General features: G+C 44.0%; 1 protein-coding gene across 1 annotated transcript in view; it reads right to left on the bottom strand.

The window, feature by feature from the left end:
• The window catches only part of LOC126199490 (lutropin-choriogonadotropic hormone receptor-like), an 877,483-nt gene that overhangs the window by 275,374 nt on the left and 583,638 nt on the right, over nucleotides 1–18,471 (bottom strand). The window contains exons 8-9 of the mRNA XM_049936411.1: nucleotides 13,004–13,144; nucleotides 1,113–1,178 (exon numbers count right to left, since the gene is read on the bottom strand). Of these exons, the coding sequence (XP_049792368.1) occupies nucleotides 1,113–1,178; nucleotides 13,004–13,144 (207 nt within the window). The remainder of the gene's footprint in view (nucleotides 1–1,112; nucleotides 1,179–13,003; nucleotides 13,145–18,471) is intronic.

Below are 18,471 nucleotides of genomic sequence, written 5' to 3'. Positions count from 1 at the left end.
CCGAGCAACAGCACTGCACAGCGTCAAAGGTATCGACCTGCATGATACCCACTACTAACAAAGCCTACCCATGCATGACCTATCGCAGGCAGCAAGACATCCGCTACTACACTTATCACCGGGCCTAACTATCGCAGAGGCTTTTTTCTCTTGGCTCTTGCCTTGGCACTTTTTTTCCTCTGCCCTTCAAACCGCTACCCTCCGTTCGACTTCGATCCAATCTATCTCCACATGAGACACGTCACTCTAGTGAAAACTAACCCTTATGCAGAGATGCCAGTAGACCTTTTGAGTTGGCCATCATACCGGTGTGGGCGTGGAGGGGATCCATCTCTATGGGAAAAAAACAGAGTCGTATCATCAAAGACATTTATTTTAAATGACTAGTTTCGGCACAACACTTACACCATATTCAGGTCAGTATAAACCAAAAGAATAGTTTCATTCCTTGGCCCATGTACTACAGAATCCATATGATACTAGTGTGGCTTGCATACATCAGGAGTGTATACTCTACAATTCCACAGTGCCGACAACTCGTTGTAGAGTATACACTCCTGGTGTATACTATCCACGACAACTATTATGATATGGGTTCTACAATACATGGGCCAATTAAGAAAGTACTCTTTTGGTTTATACTGGACCTGAAGATAGCATAAGTGTTGAGCCGCAAGTAGTCGTTTGAAATAAATTTCTTTGATGATACGGCTCTGGTGTTTCCTTTTCTTTATTCATTGTTAGCCATACTGACTGTGACCGCGTGAGTTTCTCCGGAATCGAAGTAGCACAGTATACCATTGAGATGTGGTCACGCAAATATCTCAGTGCTTGTGCAGTCTTGCAGATTGGAGTACGCCGCGCATCAAGCACACAAGATTTAGCTATAATCAAATGCGGTAATCGTGCTTGTTGCTTATCCTGAGGGGTCTGTCACGCTGAGGGCAAATCCGAGATCTGATGATCGTAGTCACGTGATCCGTCGAATTATTTGATTCTCACTGGCGGCAGAAACGCCTTCTCTCGCTCAACACAGCAGTAATAGCTAGTTCAATTGCTCACGGGTGTAGTGCAGTTTGCATACAGTGTTACCGATTTTCTGTTGTACTTACAGGACTCTTAGATCCTTGCACTGCGAGAGGTCCGGAATCTTCGTCAGCTTATTTGATTTCACGTCTCTGAAACAGAAAAAAACAGAAAGGAGTAATATTATCCCACTGAAAAAATAAGAATATAGACATTTTAGAAGGCCAACAGACGGAAAAGAGACTTACTACTTCCAGAAAGTCCCTGAACCATACTCTATCGACAAGCAGGATGTAGATATATGGCCATATCTGAATTTCAACATACACATACCTGCTCAAGGAAACCAAGGAAAACTTCACTTAGAATAACTGAAATCCTTGGGAGAGCCACCCATCACAAGCTATTCAACCAGAAGTGTAAGAATATCAGACAGGTGCAACACCCTCAGACAGCGAGAAGAATGTAATAATTTCAATTTCAAGAAGGCACGTATCTTTAGATCTGAACACTGACAAATTATCAGTTTAGTAAATTACGGCTGCAAAATAGTGGCACAAATTATTTGCAGAAGTCTGGAAAAATAGGTAGAAACCGGCCTTTGGGAATATCAGTTTGGGTTCTCGAGAAATGTAGGAACGAGCGAATCAGAACTGATCCTACGATTTATAGTGGAATATAGACTGAAGAAAGCCAAATGTCCGTTTAGGTTTATAGAAATCTTTTTACAGTACTGCCTGGGGTGGGTTCTTTGTATTTTGAAAAAAACCAGGGGTAAAATACAGGGGCCGAAACATTATCTACGGTTTGTACAGAAACCAGGCTGCAGTTATAAGAGTCGCAGGGCGTGAAAGGGAACTTTTCGTCGAAAAGGGAATGAGACAGGGTTTTAGTAACCTATCTCTGAAGTTACTCAGTCCGCGCATTGAGAAAGCAGTAAAAGAGTCCCAGCAAAAATTTGGAAATGGAATTGAAAATCAAGGAGAAGAATAAAAATTTTGAGGTTTGCAGATGACGTTGCAGTTCTCTCAGAGCGCAAACTACTTGGAAGAGCAGTTGAACGCAATGAATATTATCTTGAAATGAGGTTATTAGATCAACATCAAGAAAATAAAAACAAGGGTAATGGTATGAGTACGGTAATGGTATGAGTATGTAGTGGAATGAAATCAGGTGATTGTGAGGAATTAGATAAGTAAATGAGATGCAAAAAATAATGTATTAGAGCTGCTGTCTAGGCACCAGAAAACTGATGATGGCAGAACTATTGGATTGGTGCATAAGCTAGTAGTGTTTTCCTATAAGTTTAATAAATACGAAAGATACACGTAACGGAGAGTTTAAACAACAATAACATATTCTACTTCAGTATTTACGACAATTTGTCAACTCTGGGTAATATTTCGATTATGCTTCTGTACAAATCAAATGGTTTTGGGTTGAGTCATGTTCGGAGCGCATTTTCATCCGGGAAAGAAGTTCCTTGAAAGTTGTTCGGGAGAGAGAGGAAATGATGAAAATCTGAGGGCATAATGTCACGTGAATGAGGTGGTTCTGGAATGACTTCCAAACCCAACTCCTGTATAGTGTTTTTCGTCAATGTAGCAGAAAGCGGGGAGTGTTATCTGCAGTAGCACCTCTTCACCAAGTCTTCATGATCGTTGTTCTTGGACTGCGCCTGCAAGACGTCAACATAGATAATGAATGTCAGGAATGATAGTTACACCTCGAGGAACCAATTCGCGATACACCACACCGCCGTTGTTCCACATACTGTATAGCATTATCTTTTGCGGATACGCTGATGTCTTTGTTTGGTTTCAACCATTCCGTTTTACTTACGTTAGAATAAAGACACCATTTCTAGTCACCAGCGTAGGAATGGTTCGGGTTGTTCAAGAGCCAGTTGACGACGAGCAATCAGGAATGCACATATGGCCACCCCCTGAAGTTTATGATTTTGGCTTAGAGCATGTGGTCCCACACACCCGCTTTTTGAACCTTCCCCATTGCTTGCAAATGCCGCAAGTTGGTGGAATGATCATAGTTCGTCACTTTGTCACTTCTCGTGTACACTGACGTGGATCATTGTGGATTAATGCGTTTAAACGATCTTCATCAAATCCTGAATGTCTTCCTGAACTTGGAGAGCCACTAATGTCAAAACGGTCTACCTTTGTCGTGCCCTGTCCAATGGCTTCATCCCCGTTCATAGGGCAAATGTTTCCGACTGCCTCCGCTGCTGTCACCCATCTACTGAACTCAAACAGAAGAATATGTCAGAAATGCACTCCATTTTATAGCGTCCACAGCTCCAGTCACTATCTCAAACTGACAAAATGTTAACTCAAATAGCAACAATGAACTACAAATAAAGAACGACTATCGATGAATAAACCCACAGCAACCGGAATACCAACACGCAGAGCCTGATATAAAGGATAGACTGTCACATGCTGATTGGCAGTAGCACGAAATGAATTTCTGAAAAAGAGAGACATGTTAACATCGATTATAAATTTTAGCTTTAAAGTATTTGTGAAACGTGGACGATAAGCAGCTGGGGCAAGAAGAGAATCAAATCTTTTGAAATGTGACGCTACAGCAAAAGAATGCTGGAGATGAAATGTGAAATAAAGAAGTTTGTGGCACAACATGATTAGAAGAAAAGACTGGGTGATAGGACATAATCTGAAGCATCAAGGAATTGTCAATTTGACAATGGAAATTATAGAGAGAGACCAAGGCATGAACACTCTAAGTACGTTGACATGCAAGTAGATTAATGTAGGCATGCAGTAACGAAAAGACTTGTACCGTATAGGCAAGTGCTGAGTGATGTATCAAACCAGTCTTCGGGTGGTAAGTTCCTATGGAACCAAACTGCTGGGGCCATTGGTCCCCACTGGTTTTCTGGCTGAAGACTACCACCACCACCGCACCCACCACTACCACCACCACAACAACAACAACAACAACAACAACATCAACAACAGCAGCAACAATCGTATGCGTTTTACTGAAATCATGAAAACTTGGTGGGTTTGCTACTATCAAAAAACATATGAGATGACAGTGAGGTGAAACAGCATAATTAAGGTGCATTTTCAACTACGAGCGTCTTCCTGATGGACGCTTTGCAGCGTACTGCACAGAACACAGAAAGAACAGCAGTCGATTTCAAATGCGCTACGCTCAACAACTGCTTTTGCTGTGGTATACTCACTAATCCATTAACCTGCTGCAGTCTGTAACAAGCTTCTCGCTTGGTCTAGGTGCTCAATACCGATTAATCGGCACAATCTGCGCTTAGGAACGCCATTAAGCGTCCCCAACGTGCACCAAGCAGTGGAGGGCAGAAAGTTCTTATAAGGAATCCCTTGAGTGCGAGGTCGCAAGTTCAGTCTTTAGTAAGGCTCATTTGTTGTGTAGTGTTGACAATTACGACAGGAAAAATACTAGCTGCTAATGACTCACCATGCGCATCAGGGAGGTGACAGAAAATGAACGTCTGGGAGGTGGAGAGATCAACCTTCTATGGGATGTATGTATCACAATTTACAAAAAGGACATAGTCAATATTCAAGAAATGTTCAAAACGAACCATTAACATGCATAATGAACACCGAATGAAAAAAGATGCGCCACAGTGATCACAAAGGTTCGCACCATCAAGATCGAAGGGGAACTCCTTGAGAGTTACAAACCGTGCAGGATGTTCAGCTAGGTATCCACTCTTAAAGATTACAGACCGAATCATACGTGTGTAAAGGGGTGATGAGAACTGATGGAATGTGATGGCATGCAAGTGAATGCGAAACAGCTTGTCGTGGAGCTTATCGTGAAACGGGCTATCCTCTAAGGCGTAGCTGCAGATAATGTTATAATATGTTTTATAGGCACGGAAAAAACAAACATCTAGAGGCTGAATTTGTTCAGTGGTTTCAGGTGGTGTGAAGTGCAATGTCACACAATTTTCTGGAGGGGCAGTTTGTTCTAAAGGAGTATGATTTTTACACGCAGATCAGGAATCAAGAAAAAGCAAGTTAATTTGACCATTTATTGGTCAAAACAGTGCACATACCATAGTTGTAGTTCTATTACGCCCATTTTCCCACTCTTACTTGCTGTGACGTAAATATTCCGTATTGCCCTTGCAGCAACACGCACACGAGAAAGAATAGTAGAGAGCAGAACAATCCAACTTCTCGCAGCACGAAATTGTATACTGATTCGTTAAGGCATTGATGTTAGTTAGACTTGACACAAATCTCTGTACTTCTAATTTCCAGGGTTCCTTTTATAGGCATTTCCTCTTTAAATCTGGATTGTCCGGAGTTGAAAACAAAGTCCTGAACGATGGGATAAGTTTGTTTATCTCTTTCACAAATTTTTAGACTGACTCCACAGTTTTCTGTGCATCGTGAAGTTGACGCTTTGTGAGAACTTTTTTTATCTTACGTCTTCCAGTGCTGTAGCATGTTTGAAGTTACGCAACCGTCCACTCCTTCCCTTGAAATAATTGTAATCTACACTCCTGGAAATTGAAATAAGAACACCGTGAATTCATTGTCCCAGGAAGGAGAAACTTTATTGACACATTCCTGGGGTCAGATACATCACATGATCACACTGACAGAACCACAGGTACATAGACACAGGCAACAGAGCATGCACAATGTCGGCACTAGTACAGTGTATATCCACCTTTCGCAGCAATGCAGGCTGCTATTCTCCCATGGAGACGATCGTAGAGATGCTGGATGTAGTCCCGTGGAACGGCTTGCCATGCCATTTCCACCTGGCGCCTCAGTTGGACCAGCGTTCGTGCTGGACGTGCAGACCGCGTGAGACGACGCTTCATCCAGTCCCAAACATGCTCAATGGGGGACAGATCCAGAGATCTTGCTGGCCAGGGTAGTTGACTTACACCTTCTAGAGCACGTTGGGTGGCACGGGATACATGCGGACGTGCATTGTCCTGTTGGAACAGCAAGTTCCCTTGCCGGTCTAGGAATGGTAGAACGATGGGTTCGATGACGGTTTGGATGTACCGTGCACTATTCAGTGTCCCCTCGACGATCACCAGTGGTGTACGGCCAGTGTAGGAGATCGCTCCCCACACCATGATGCCGGGTGTTGGCCCTGTGTGCCTCGGTCGTATGCAGTCCTGATTGTGGCGCTCACCTGCACGGCGCCAAACACGCATACGACCATCATTGGCACCAAGGCAGAAGCGACTCTCATCGCTGAAGACGACACGTCTCCATTCGTCCCTCCATTCACGCCTGTCGCGACACCACTGGATGCGGGCTGCACGATGTTGGGGCGTGAGCGGAAGACGGCCTAACGGTGTGCGGGACCGTAGCCCAGCTTCATGGAGACGGTTGCGAATGGTCCTCGCCGATACCCCAGGAGCAACAGTGTCCCTAATTTGCTGGGAAGTGGCGGTGCGGTCCCCTATGGCACTGCGTAGGATCCTACGATCTTGGCGTGCAACCGTGCGTCGCTGCGGTCCGGTCCCAGGTCGACGGGCAAGTGCACCTTCCGCCGACCACTGGCGACAACATCGATGTACTGTGGAGACCTCACGCCCCACGTGTTGAGCAATTCGGCGGTACGTCCACCCGGCCTCCCGCATGCCCACTATACGCTCTCGTTCAAAGTCCGTCAACTGCACATACGGTTCACGTCCACGCTGTCGCGCATGCTACCAGTGTTAAAGACTGCGATGGAGCTCCGTATGCCACAGCAAACTGGCTGACACTGACGGCGGCGGTGCACAAATGCTGCGCAGCTAGCGCCATTCGACGGCCAACACCGCGGTTCCTGGTGTGTCCGCTGTGCCGGGCGTGTGATCATTGCTTGTACAGCTCTCTCGCAGTGTCCGGAGCAAGTATGGTGGGTCTGACACACCGGTGTCAATGTGTTCTTTTTTCCTGTTCCAGGAGTGTATGTAGCGCGCAATCTGATGTGCATGAAGTACTAGGTCACTGTCACGCGCATCTTGTAAGTTGTATTTAGCATACTCGAAACGCGCAAACACCGGTTTTTGTAACAAATGCGCCTTTTCCTCCCTTGAATACCCGTAGTTTTTCTTATGCACTATGCGGTCATATTGCTACGGACTTATTCGAAATCTATTCATAATTGTTTTTTCACTATGCTGCAGATGATCTTCCACACACGTAACTGTCTTTAGTACCCGCTCCTTGGATAACGACAGTCCTTTACAACGTTCCACTGGAGACGGGACTTGTGGTTCCCCGTCCGGCAAGGACGATGAACTACATGTCTCGACACATGTTTCGATGTCACTTTCACTTGTTAAGCACTTATCACAGTCATTGTATTCCTCATGTACATTGGCCACACAGTCGAGTGAAACGACACCACACATTCCACTGACTCATCTTGCAGAAACACTAATATTTCTTTTGCCTCTTCTTTCTCACTCTGCAAAATTCCGTGGGTTCTTTTCTGACGAAATGTCAACTTCCGCAGTTGTTGTAGATATAATGCAATATTTGCTTTGTTTATCGTTTCCACTGCTCTGCTCTGTATCAACACCATTAGCACTGTAGCACTGTTGTGAGTTACTCGTTGACTAAGCAGTTCAACTACGCTCAGTAGCCTCTTGCTGTGCTCACCACTGGATACCTCCAGTCCCGCCTCCCAGTTGCCATTAACAGCCAATATTGTGGTTGCATGGTAGACAATATGTGAGGCGTCGAATGCAGTAAACATCTTTGGACTTTTGCGACCTCGCACTCAAGGGGTTCTTTGTTAGTACCACCTTTCGTGGTTCGATGCCCTTGTTTAGCCTATGAATCGAGGAGATAACGACCGAAATGAAAGAAAAGATTAGGAATGGAACTAGAATTCAGAATAAAAGAATATCGATAGTAAAATTTGCTGATGACATTGCTGTCCTCTGACTCTGTGACGAAGAATTTCAGGAAGATATCGCTGGGAAGATAAATTTGGAGCACAGTACTGGAAAACTGGAATTGTTTCTATTGAGATGTGTTGCTTTAGAAGGATGTTGAAAATCAGGTGTACTGCTGAGATGAGAAATTTCTCCGCAAAATAGAGGAAGAGATGAGTCTGTGGAAAACATTGACAGTAAGATGGTACATGATGATAGGAATTATAAAACACTTAAGGCAGCTACTATAAAGAGTAAGCACAATAGGGTAGACAGAAATTTGAATATGTCCAACAAAGGAGTGTATTGGGAGCAACTGGAGTTCCGAGATAAAGAGGTTGGCACAGGAGAAGAATTCGTGGACGGTCATATCAAACCAGTCAGTAGACTGACGACCACCCAAAAAATTGAAGTGTAGTGCCATTTCTAGTTTTTGGGTTACTCACTATATTCTTTCGTGAACACAATATCTCATACTGTATATGTGAATAAAGCCATGAGAATCGAATACTGAATAAATAATGTACCCTTTCCTAGGACTGGACAAAGACACACTATTTTAGTGAATACTCCCCTCATGTAAGTGTTTATCTTTTTTGGCTACGCAGGTGGACTTCTGCCACTGAGGCAGCAGAGGTTCCAAAATTGCCTTGAGAGTGATCAGATCAGAACTCGCGAGCAAGCTCAGGAGAGAGAAAGTGTGTGCTGAGTGGCCGACAGAATTTCAGTAATGAAGAATGAAATAATCAGGAACTATTTGTTAATTGTTTTATAAGCCGGCCGGAGAGGCCGTGCGGTTCCAGGTGCTACAGTCTGGAACCGAGCGACCGCTACGGTCGCAGGTTCGAATCCTGCCTCGGGCATGGATGTGTGTGATGTCCTTAGGTTAGTTAGGTTTAATTAGTTCTAAGTTCTAGGCGACTGATGTCCTCACAAGTTAAGTCGCATAGTGCTCAGGGCCAATTGTTTTATAAAAGATAAAGTGACTAGTTAAATGGGCGATAGTTAGACTGGGAATATTCCATATTTTAGTTAGGTTCAAGTCTGGTAAAGGGTGTAAATATTGTAAAATTTGGAGAAGAACTAACGGCAAAAACAGCAAACGTCAAGGTACTAGAAAATACGAGTAATGGGGGAAAACGAGTAAGAGTGAAGTGGGACCTAAATGGCAGCTAATAAATGTCTAGCACAGATCGACATGTGAGAGAGACAGTCGGCGAGGCATTCATGCCTCTGTTAACGTGTAAATAACAGCAATGGCAATATGAGACTTTGACTAGTGGCTGGGCATAGCTCGCTAATTACGTATCACAAGTAACGCAGTCATTTTGATCCTTTGGTGGTATTTCATATCGGCAAGCATAGTACTGAATACCGATACCCAAATAAGCAGAATTTTGTTTTTCTCTTTATTTGATAAACAAATTATTTGGTTTTGGTGCACTAGGAATGTCTCACCCTGTGTGTCACCAGATGTCTCTTGTAGACACTCATTTATCAGAAGGAAGGAAGGAAGAAAGAATAATGTTTAACGTACGCTCGACATCGAGTCGTGCATCGGAACAGCCATTTTTGCTCAGGGGTTGGTGTGAACAGCAGAATCTGATCTGTATGTTTCCGTCAAATGCGAAGAGTGGAGATATAACCAACGAAATAATCGCAAATAATGCGGGCTCAGAGCAGATACCTATATACAACAGTTTTAACTTCTGTAAATAACAGAAACGCAAAGCCATCATCAAACTGTTAGACACAGCTGGTGAGATTACTGTAAAATTATGTTAAGTGGTTGGAAAAGACTTATTCCAAATGCTCTAGATACACAAGAATTGGACAAAAAAATGGAAACACCGCGAGAAATGCATGTTGAACATACACTACTGGCCATTAAAATTGCCACATCACGAAGATGACGTGATACAGACGCGAAATTTAAACGACAGGAAGAAGATGCTGTAATATGCAAATGATTAGCTTTTCAGAGCATTCACACAAGGTTGGCGCCGGTGGCGACACCTACAACGTGCTGACATCAGGAAAGTTTCGCACCGATTTCTCATACACAAACAGCAGTTGACCGGCGTTGCCTGGTGAAACGATGTTGTGATGCCTCGTGTAAGGAGAAATACGTACCATCACGTTTCAGACTTTGATAAAGGTCGGATTGTAGCCTATCGCGATTGCGGTTTATCGTATCGCGACATTGCTGCTCGCGTTGGTCGAGATCCAATGACTATTAGCAGAAAATGGAATCGGTGGGTTCAGGAGGGTAATACGGAACGCCGTGCTGGATCCCAACGGCCTCGTATCACTAGCAGTCGAGATGACAGGCGTCTTATCCGCATGGCTGTAACGGATCGTTCAGCCACATCTCGATCCCTGGGTCAACAGATGGGGACGTTTGCAAGACAACAACCATCTGCACGAACAGTTGGACGACGTTTGCAGCAGCATGGACTATCAGCTCGGAGACCATGGCTGCGGTTACGGCCAGTGGTGGTTGTTCTTTGTACTGATTTCGCAGGATCTATGCACCCAAATTGCGTGAAAATGTAATCACATGTCAGTTCTTGTATAATATATTTGTCCAATGAATACCCGTTCATCCTCTGCATTTCTTCTTGGTGTAGCAATTTTAATGGCCGGTAGTGTAATTGCAGACGCTAGCCAAGCCTGCAGGTTGTGCTCTTGTATGTGAGGGCGGTCGGCAGCTGCGGAAAGTCACGAACACATTGCAGGTGTCAGTCTTGGTCACGACAGTGTTCTGTGTAGTTGCGAGTGCATTATGTCAAGGCTACGCATTCGGACGTGGGAAAACTGTTGATGATTCCGTTATCAAGGGAGCCGAATCATCTGGTGTTTCCAGAACCGTGCTGAAGATCTATAACGCATGCAGGGAAAGCGGAAAGACATCATCCTCTAAGTCACAACGCAAGCGATATCGTTTATTGAATGATCATGATAGGCAGTCACTGAAATGGATTGTTACGAAAAATAAGAGGACGAGAGCCGCAATTGCCACTGCTGAACAGATGTCACATTGTGAATCCTGTCAGCACCAAAACAACACAAAGGGTGTTCCACGAGCTGGGAATTTCAAGGCGAGCTGGAATTTCAAAATCACACATTACTAATGGCAATGCCTGTAACAAGAAAACTGTGGTACTTAAGCCATTAAACCTGAACTATGGAGCAAAGGAAGAAACGTATTTGGTCGGACGAGTCTTGTTTCACATTGTTTCAGACATCTGGTCGAGTTTATGTTCGAAGAGTGAAACATAGTGGGAGTTGGGTGATAATTTGGGCACCCATAATGCGGCATTCCATAGACCCATGGTTACTCTGCAAACAATTTCGGCTAGTCAGGAAAATGCCATGGTATATCGCAAAATCCATGATGTTTCAATAATGAAACAAGCGAGGAAGTGTCGCAACACAGCAAATACCACATGTGAAGATTTTCCTACCCACTTTTCCACGGTACTTTTACGGCGCCACTGGCAAATCTCCTAGTCTGTGGATAACGATGCTAGCCTCCACTGATCTTAGTTTGTGGATCACATTCTGAAAATTTATGGTATGACTTGTATTCCCTGTTTTGTGTATGCCTTACAGGAAAATATCCGGAAATCATTCGACGGCATTTTTCGACAAGTGCTGTAGTTCCCGTCCTTCTTCCAGCACTAGTGTTACCTCATCTTTAGGACTTGTAAAATGCCACTCAAAAACGATATGAGTTAATCTGTGCGAAACTAGTGTGAAGCGCCGCTTGCGTCACCGATAGTCACACACGGTTGCAAAGGTTAGTAATGAGGGTTCTTTGGACCGCTTCTGAAGAAGTTTAATAGGCGAAAAGTTGTAGTCCCATGCTTCTGTTGTAGATATGACTACGTTCCAATGTGATGTACTGTCTCTGACGTCATTTTACGCAGAATTTATCATGATATGTTGTGAGATACTTCTGATCCTCTAACTGTTTTGAATACTTTAGCTTTGACATCTCAGAAATAGCCTTAGTAGTCTTAACGTCTCAGGCTTTTGGGGCAGCTGCCATTAAAGGTAAAATCTTCTGTGCTCTTAGGCCGCGTCACGTTTCTCTTCAGATTTCTTGACGTTTCAACTCCTCTATTTGAGATCTTGTTCGTGATTTTCTAGTGTCCTGTGTTAGCTGAACGCTGAACGCAGAAGCAAAAGTCTTCCGGAAAGTTATAGAAAGACCACATCTTTCAGTCAGGAGAAATGAAATACTTCTTCCGACGCAATCAGACGCACCTAATAACTTCTGCACTGCTATAGTCTATGAAGTGACGTGCTGCTGTAGCAAAGTGTATTTGCCCTGCAATCGAAACTGGGAGGACATTAAAAACATCAGATTAAAGAACACGAAAGCCGCACACATTTAAAGGGACTGTGACACCTGTGGTAGCGGAACATCAGGAGAAGTGCGACAAGTTCCAGATTTCGGCAAAGTACGACTGATAGCCAAACAAGCTAGCTAGAAGTGAGGTCGGGAACGAAAGAAATTTCAACAGATGTGACTGGTAGATGATGGCAGTTGATGATTTTGGTTTGTGAGGCGTTCAACGACGTGGTCCCAATCGTCACACAGTCCAGTCTCGCCATTTTCCCGGATGATGATGAAATGGTGAGGACTACACAAACAACCAGTTCCTGACCGGAGAAAATCCCCGACCCGTCTAGGAATCGAATCCGGGGCCCCGTGATCCAGAGGCAGCACTTGGGTTCACGACATTTAGAAACAGATGGTCCCAGTATGGCAATATCGATAATTTTTGAAGACGGCACATTGACTTGCCGAAACTGGCAGCGAAAATAAAATAAAATAACTTCTCAATTTGCACGGCTGTTTGGCGAATATATTTGTTAAGTAATTAAATAAATGTTTTAGTGTAATGAATCTTTTTTTTTTATTATCTGAAAATGTCCAATTCACGGTCATCTAGCGTCTATATAATTTTGGCTCTTAAACTTTGGGACATCCTCTAAGAACAGAGATCGTATTAAGAGGAGAAGCGCTGAGGTACTCACAGACTGCGGAGCCTGGGACAGACAGAACAGAGTGAGGAAGGCACCTCCTGGAGTCCAGCCCTGTCCAGCCGCAGGATCTCCAGCGCCGCCGTGCCCTCCAGGTTGGGGAACTCCGTCAGCTCCCGCGCGTCGGACAGGATGCTGGCACAAACAGACAGGGGGAAATATTATCAACTCTGACAGGTGACGCGTACCACATAATGAGTAGCACGCGAATTTATACAGAGATAACGTGAAATATGGTAGATGTTATTCTCAGAGTTACCAGACAGTCATAATAAAGTAAAGTACAGACTGCAGAGCGAAATTTCACTCTCCAGCAGAGCGTGTGCTGATCTGAAACATTTTGCAACAAGATTAAAACTGTGCTTCGTATTGAAAGTCGAACCTGGGACGTCTGCCCTTAATGAGTAAATGCTCTAGCGACTAAGCTTTCTAAGTACGACTCACGACCCACTTTCACAGTTCTACTTCAACCATTACCTCTTCTCCTAGCTTCCAAGCTTCACAGAAGTGCTTCTGCATATCTTTCTGGACTAGCGCTCCTGGAAGAAAGGATATTGCAGAGAAATGGCTTAGCCGTATCCTAGGGTAATGTTTTGTTGCACAGCAGATCCAATTCCCGGGAGCTCTCATAAATCTTAAAAACTTATTATTTGGCGCAGACGGTAGGTAATCAGGTCCAGCTCATACTGTGTGGTACAATCGGTATCTGGAGCAGCCAGCCTTGCAGAAAGCAGGGTCCTGCTCGTAACAAGTTGCCACACCAAGCCGAGCAATAAACAAGGAGTGCAAACGGGGCAGTATTGCAGCACCCAATATCTGCGAGCCTTGCAGTATGCGGTAGTAACATATAAAATCTGATCTCAGCCGCTCTACAGCGGCTTAGCACTGACGGAAACCGCGAAGGAAATTAAAACTGATAATAAGTGAGGCCCCACGGTCGGGACAAGTCTACTGAGACCTCCAGATAACGGTCATCCCGTCTGATTCCGATGTCTAAAAGGACAGAAGCCAGACGACTGCGATGGAACTTCGTCACTGCAAGCTGCCACTGTTGTTTGGTCACCTCTGTAACTGACAGATTGGATATGCCAGGGCCTTCCACTGGTACTTGAGTACCGCCTCCGTGGTTGAACATAGTACCATCTCCCTGGCTGTACACTGTGTCGCTGATCTGGGTTCTTGGTTTCTGCCTTTATAACACCCACCATCTGTGGTATGTTGATGGCACATGCCTAAGTGCACGTCTTTATTCGAGAGTGCTGAGTCGGGCTGCACGAATTCCAGGTGATTCATGGTACGTTCGCGTCTGTGGTCTCCTGATCTGGCTACCAGCACGACATCACTGTTGGGTCTTGATTGCTCAACACCAGCGTGCTGCATCCACGTTCCATGCCACACTCCAGTATGCGATTCAGCACTCTTTCTGCCGCTCCGGAGAAAGAAATCTGTCCTATGAAATCACGAACAGTAAATATATTACCAGACAACATTGTTTAACTGATGCTATCGGGCGCATGACTGCTACCCTCCCCAGCGCCTCAGCCGCCATGCCTACTAAAAATCAGTCATGTCTCAAGGGGCGACAGCTACAGTTTCTACTTTCACCCTGCAGCACAGTGTACGCCGATTTTAATCTTCCTTGGAGACTAAACATTGTGTTCTGGACTGGAATTCAAAGCTCGGGAGGTACCAGTGGAAGTGTATCTGCGAAGGCATGTTGTGAGCCATGCTTGGGTAGCTCAGTCGGTAGAGCACTTGCCTGAGAAAGGCAGAGATCGCAGTCCCAGTCCAGCACAGAGTTTTGGTTTATCAAGAAGAACATAATCCGCCCATAATCCATTATAGATTGAAAATTTGTTCTGGAAGCAACCTCATAGACTGTTGATAGGCCAGGTATCCTCAATACCCTTTTTCCCAGGAGTGCCAGTTCCGCAAGATATGCATACGAGAACTCTTGTGGAGTCTGGAAGATAGGAGCCGAGGTGCTGGTGGAAATAAAGCTATGAGGGCGGATTATGAGTCGTGCTTGAATAGCTCAGTCGGTATAGCACTTTCCCGCGAAAAGAAATGGTACTTGGTTCGAGTCCCAGTCCGGAACACGTCTTTTATCCGCCATTCGCGTTTCAAGCACCGATATTGCCCAGAGAAGTCTCGTAGACATATTACATGCAATGGTATCGTGATAGGCAGTGTGACCATATACTGTCGCGAACAGATTACTGGAAGCTGGTTTGAGATATCGAGTTTCTACGCGTCGTTTGCCGCTGACGTCCTACTGCCAGGAACAGACTACTGTAAGCTGGGAAGAGATCTAGACATCTAGAGTTTCGTTTACTCCAGACATCATACTACTGCCAACAGGGATTTGTATGGCGTGCAAGCAGAGAACTAGGACACTGAGTGGCTTTCTCCGTTGTTCAGTAATAAGTCTCGCTTCCATTCGTGAGATTGACGTCAACGTATCCGTAGACGCCCTGGTGAAAGATCACAGCTATTCTTGAGACCCCCCGCTTCACTATCTTGCACGCCTGGTGTGAGGAGCTGTTGTGATGTACAACATGATTCATTTTGTAGTAGTTGAACCGAGGCTGAATATTCGAACGTGGCAATAATGGAAAACCTCTTCTAATACCCAATTATTAGGGTGACAAATGGCATATCCTAACAGGGTAATGCAACGTCCCATACTGCATTCACACTACAAATGCCTTGAGGAATACCCTCATCTTTGACAGACGTATCCACTCCCACGGTTTGTCACTCATAGAACTTGTCGCGAACGCAATAGGAAGACGTATACTTCCACGGCAGCCTCCAGCCAGCAATCTTTATGAACAGAACATCTCCACAAAGTTTGGTAAAAATCGAACTGCTACTTCAAACTGTAACACTTTCAGTTATTATCAGTATATTATGAGTATATTGTTGTGGTACAACAATGTGTCATAAGCTGGGCAATACGGATAGTTAGTTGTTCAGTCTTGTTGATTCGATGACTCTCATTTCCCAAAGGATGTTCCAAACACTTTTTTAAAAAACTGTCATTTGTTTCTCTCATTTCATGCGACTAGCCAAGCTGAACATATTATCTCATGGAACATTTTACACATAATTTAGAAACTGCAGATGAGAACTAGAAACAGTAATTACGAGAAATAAAATAAAATGTAAAGCTTTCTTACCTATTCAGAGTTTTGTCAAAGTTTGTATAATTTATTGATGGTGACTAGTTTCGAACGTTAACGTTAATTCTGGAACCATTGCCTACAGAACTTACAATATTATTAAAGATAAAGAATAAAAAATATTATAGCAATTTTCAGTATACTGTTTTCACAGACCGCAGCAATGCAAATATCCAATAAGACATATCTGCAGTTCAAGTTTTTGTTAGAGCATAATTCCAATGATGTACTTACAAGAAATCTTCATAAAACATATCAGGATGATAAATGCGGTTCGATTATAATACAGAGATAGTACATTCAAGAGACTAGCTTATACTGAAACGCAAGTGCGTCTCATTCGATATTTGCACTACTACAAGTTATACACACTGTGAACTGAAAATTGCAATAAGATTTTGCATTATTTGTGTTCAATAATACTGTAACACCAGGTTTGACAATGAAAGTTAACGTTCGAAATTAGTCATCACCAAGAAATTACCCGCAAATGTAACAAAATCTGAATAAAAAAGGATTAAATTTGAGTTGCTTGTGCCTTTACCAACAGAATGTTGGATTTACTTAAAATAGTTTCTCTTGCACATGAAAATAAATAACAAATTACAGTGAAAGATTCTATACCGAAACAAAGAACTCATGTACAGAATAACACAAGCCACAGCTTAGATATGAAATCTAGATACGAAAATCTAGGGTTTATCACAATAGCCCTACAATTTTAATGGACACCTGTAGAAATACTGGCCGTCAGAAAAGTGTTCACTTGTCAATATAATGGTGAAAGTAGAAATATTCAATGAAAATAATATTTCTGTCAATTGTTCATTTATTAAATGGTATAGGTCCTTCAGAATGAGCCCATATTACCAACAACAAATCCCAGGGGGGAGCATATATGGAAATATGTTGGAATTGTGAGAGACTTAAAAAGGGACTGTACGGACCTGGAAAACTGATACCACAGATAGTTCTGATCACCCTTTTCTAAGCTAAGAATACAAGACTGCACAGTGTTACAAAAGGCCGCTCTAGTTGCTAATATACAGGGTGATTTTTTTCCACCGTGTACAAATTCTTGGGATTGATCAATGAGGCGAAATGGAACATAAATTTTTGTAAGTTTGTGGTTAGGTCTTATGGGACGAAACTGCTGGGTTCATCGGTTCCTAAGCTTACACACTACTTAATCTAACTTAAACTAACTTAAGCCAAGGACGACACACACACACACACACATGCCCGAGGGAAGACTCGAACCTCCGACAGGGGGAGCCGCGTGAACCCTGACAAGACGCCCCAAACCGCGCGGCTATCCCGCGCGGCCACGGAACGTAAAAGGTGTAATGAACTTATGTCTGGAAATGCACGGATTCTGTGATAGAGACCATTTATTCAGTCATACATTGTTACAGAGAATGCGGTCTATTACGCGCTCTACCATGCAGCCACAATTACAGTATGTTTTGAAAATGGGTTCCATGTGATTCAACGCATGCGCGTGAGCACCATTGTGTAGCAGCCACATAACCCTACGAATCGTGAATGTCGCTTCTTCCTGGAGGGGAGGCAAAGTCACCCGGAAGAAATGCTGATAGTTCCGGCCTGATGGACTGAGTGGCTGATCCCGGCGGAGGTTCGAGTCCTCCCTCGGGCATGGGTGTGTGTGTTTGTCCTTAGGATAATTTAGGTTAGGTAGTGTGTAAGCTTAGGGACTGATGACCTTCGCAGTTAAGTCCCATAAGATTTCAAACACATTTGAATAATTTTTTTGGACAGTTCCGGCCTGTTAGGCGACGTGGAAGGAAGACTGGTCCCAAAATACGGTAGCCTATTATCCCAGCCCACACATTCCGGCTGCACCGATGTTGATTATTCGCTGCTCAATATCCCACAGGTAATTGTTATGAAAGTTGAAGATAGTACTCCGTGTAAAGGTGGCCTTATCCGTGAATGGGAAGGACGAGACAAATCCCGAAATCGTGGTTGTCTGTTGAAGAAACCAGTGACCAAACTGCTCCCAATGTGCAAAGTCTGTCGCTAGTAAGCCCTGTACACGCTGTAAGTGATGAGGGTAGTGACAACTATCATGGAAAATGTTTCACACAATCGTCTCGCTTATCCTGTACTTCCGGGCCAACTGATTGGTACTGACACGGCGGTCGCCTTCTACAGTGCTTCCTCCAAGTCTGGTGTCCGAACGTTTCGCGTACGTCCTTCATGATTTCGTGCTTTCTGAAACGACCGTGTCTGAGACGAAGGACGAAACATTGTTAC

Source organism: Schistocerca nitens, chromosome 8 (genome assembly GCF_023898315.1).
Source record: "Schistocerca nitens isolate TAMUIC-IGC-003100 chromosome 8, iqSchNite1.1, whole genome shotgun sequence".
Lineage (NCBI taxonomy): Eukaryota > Metazoa > Arthropoda > Insecta > Orthoptera > Acrididae > Schistocerca > Schistocerca nitens.
The sequence above is the reverse complement of the archived record's forward strand: the minus strand, read 5'-3'. Positions and strand labels throughout refer to the sequence as shown.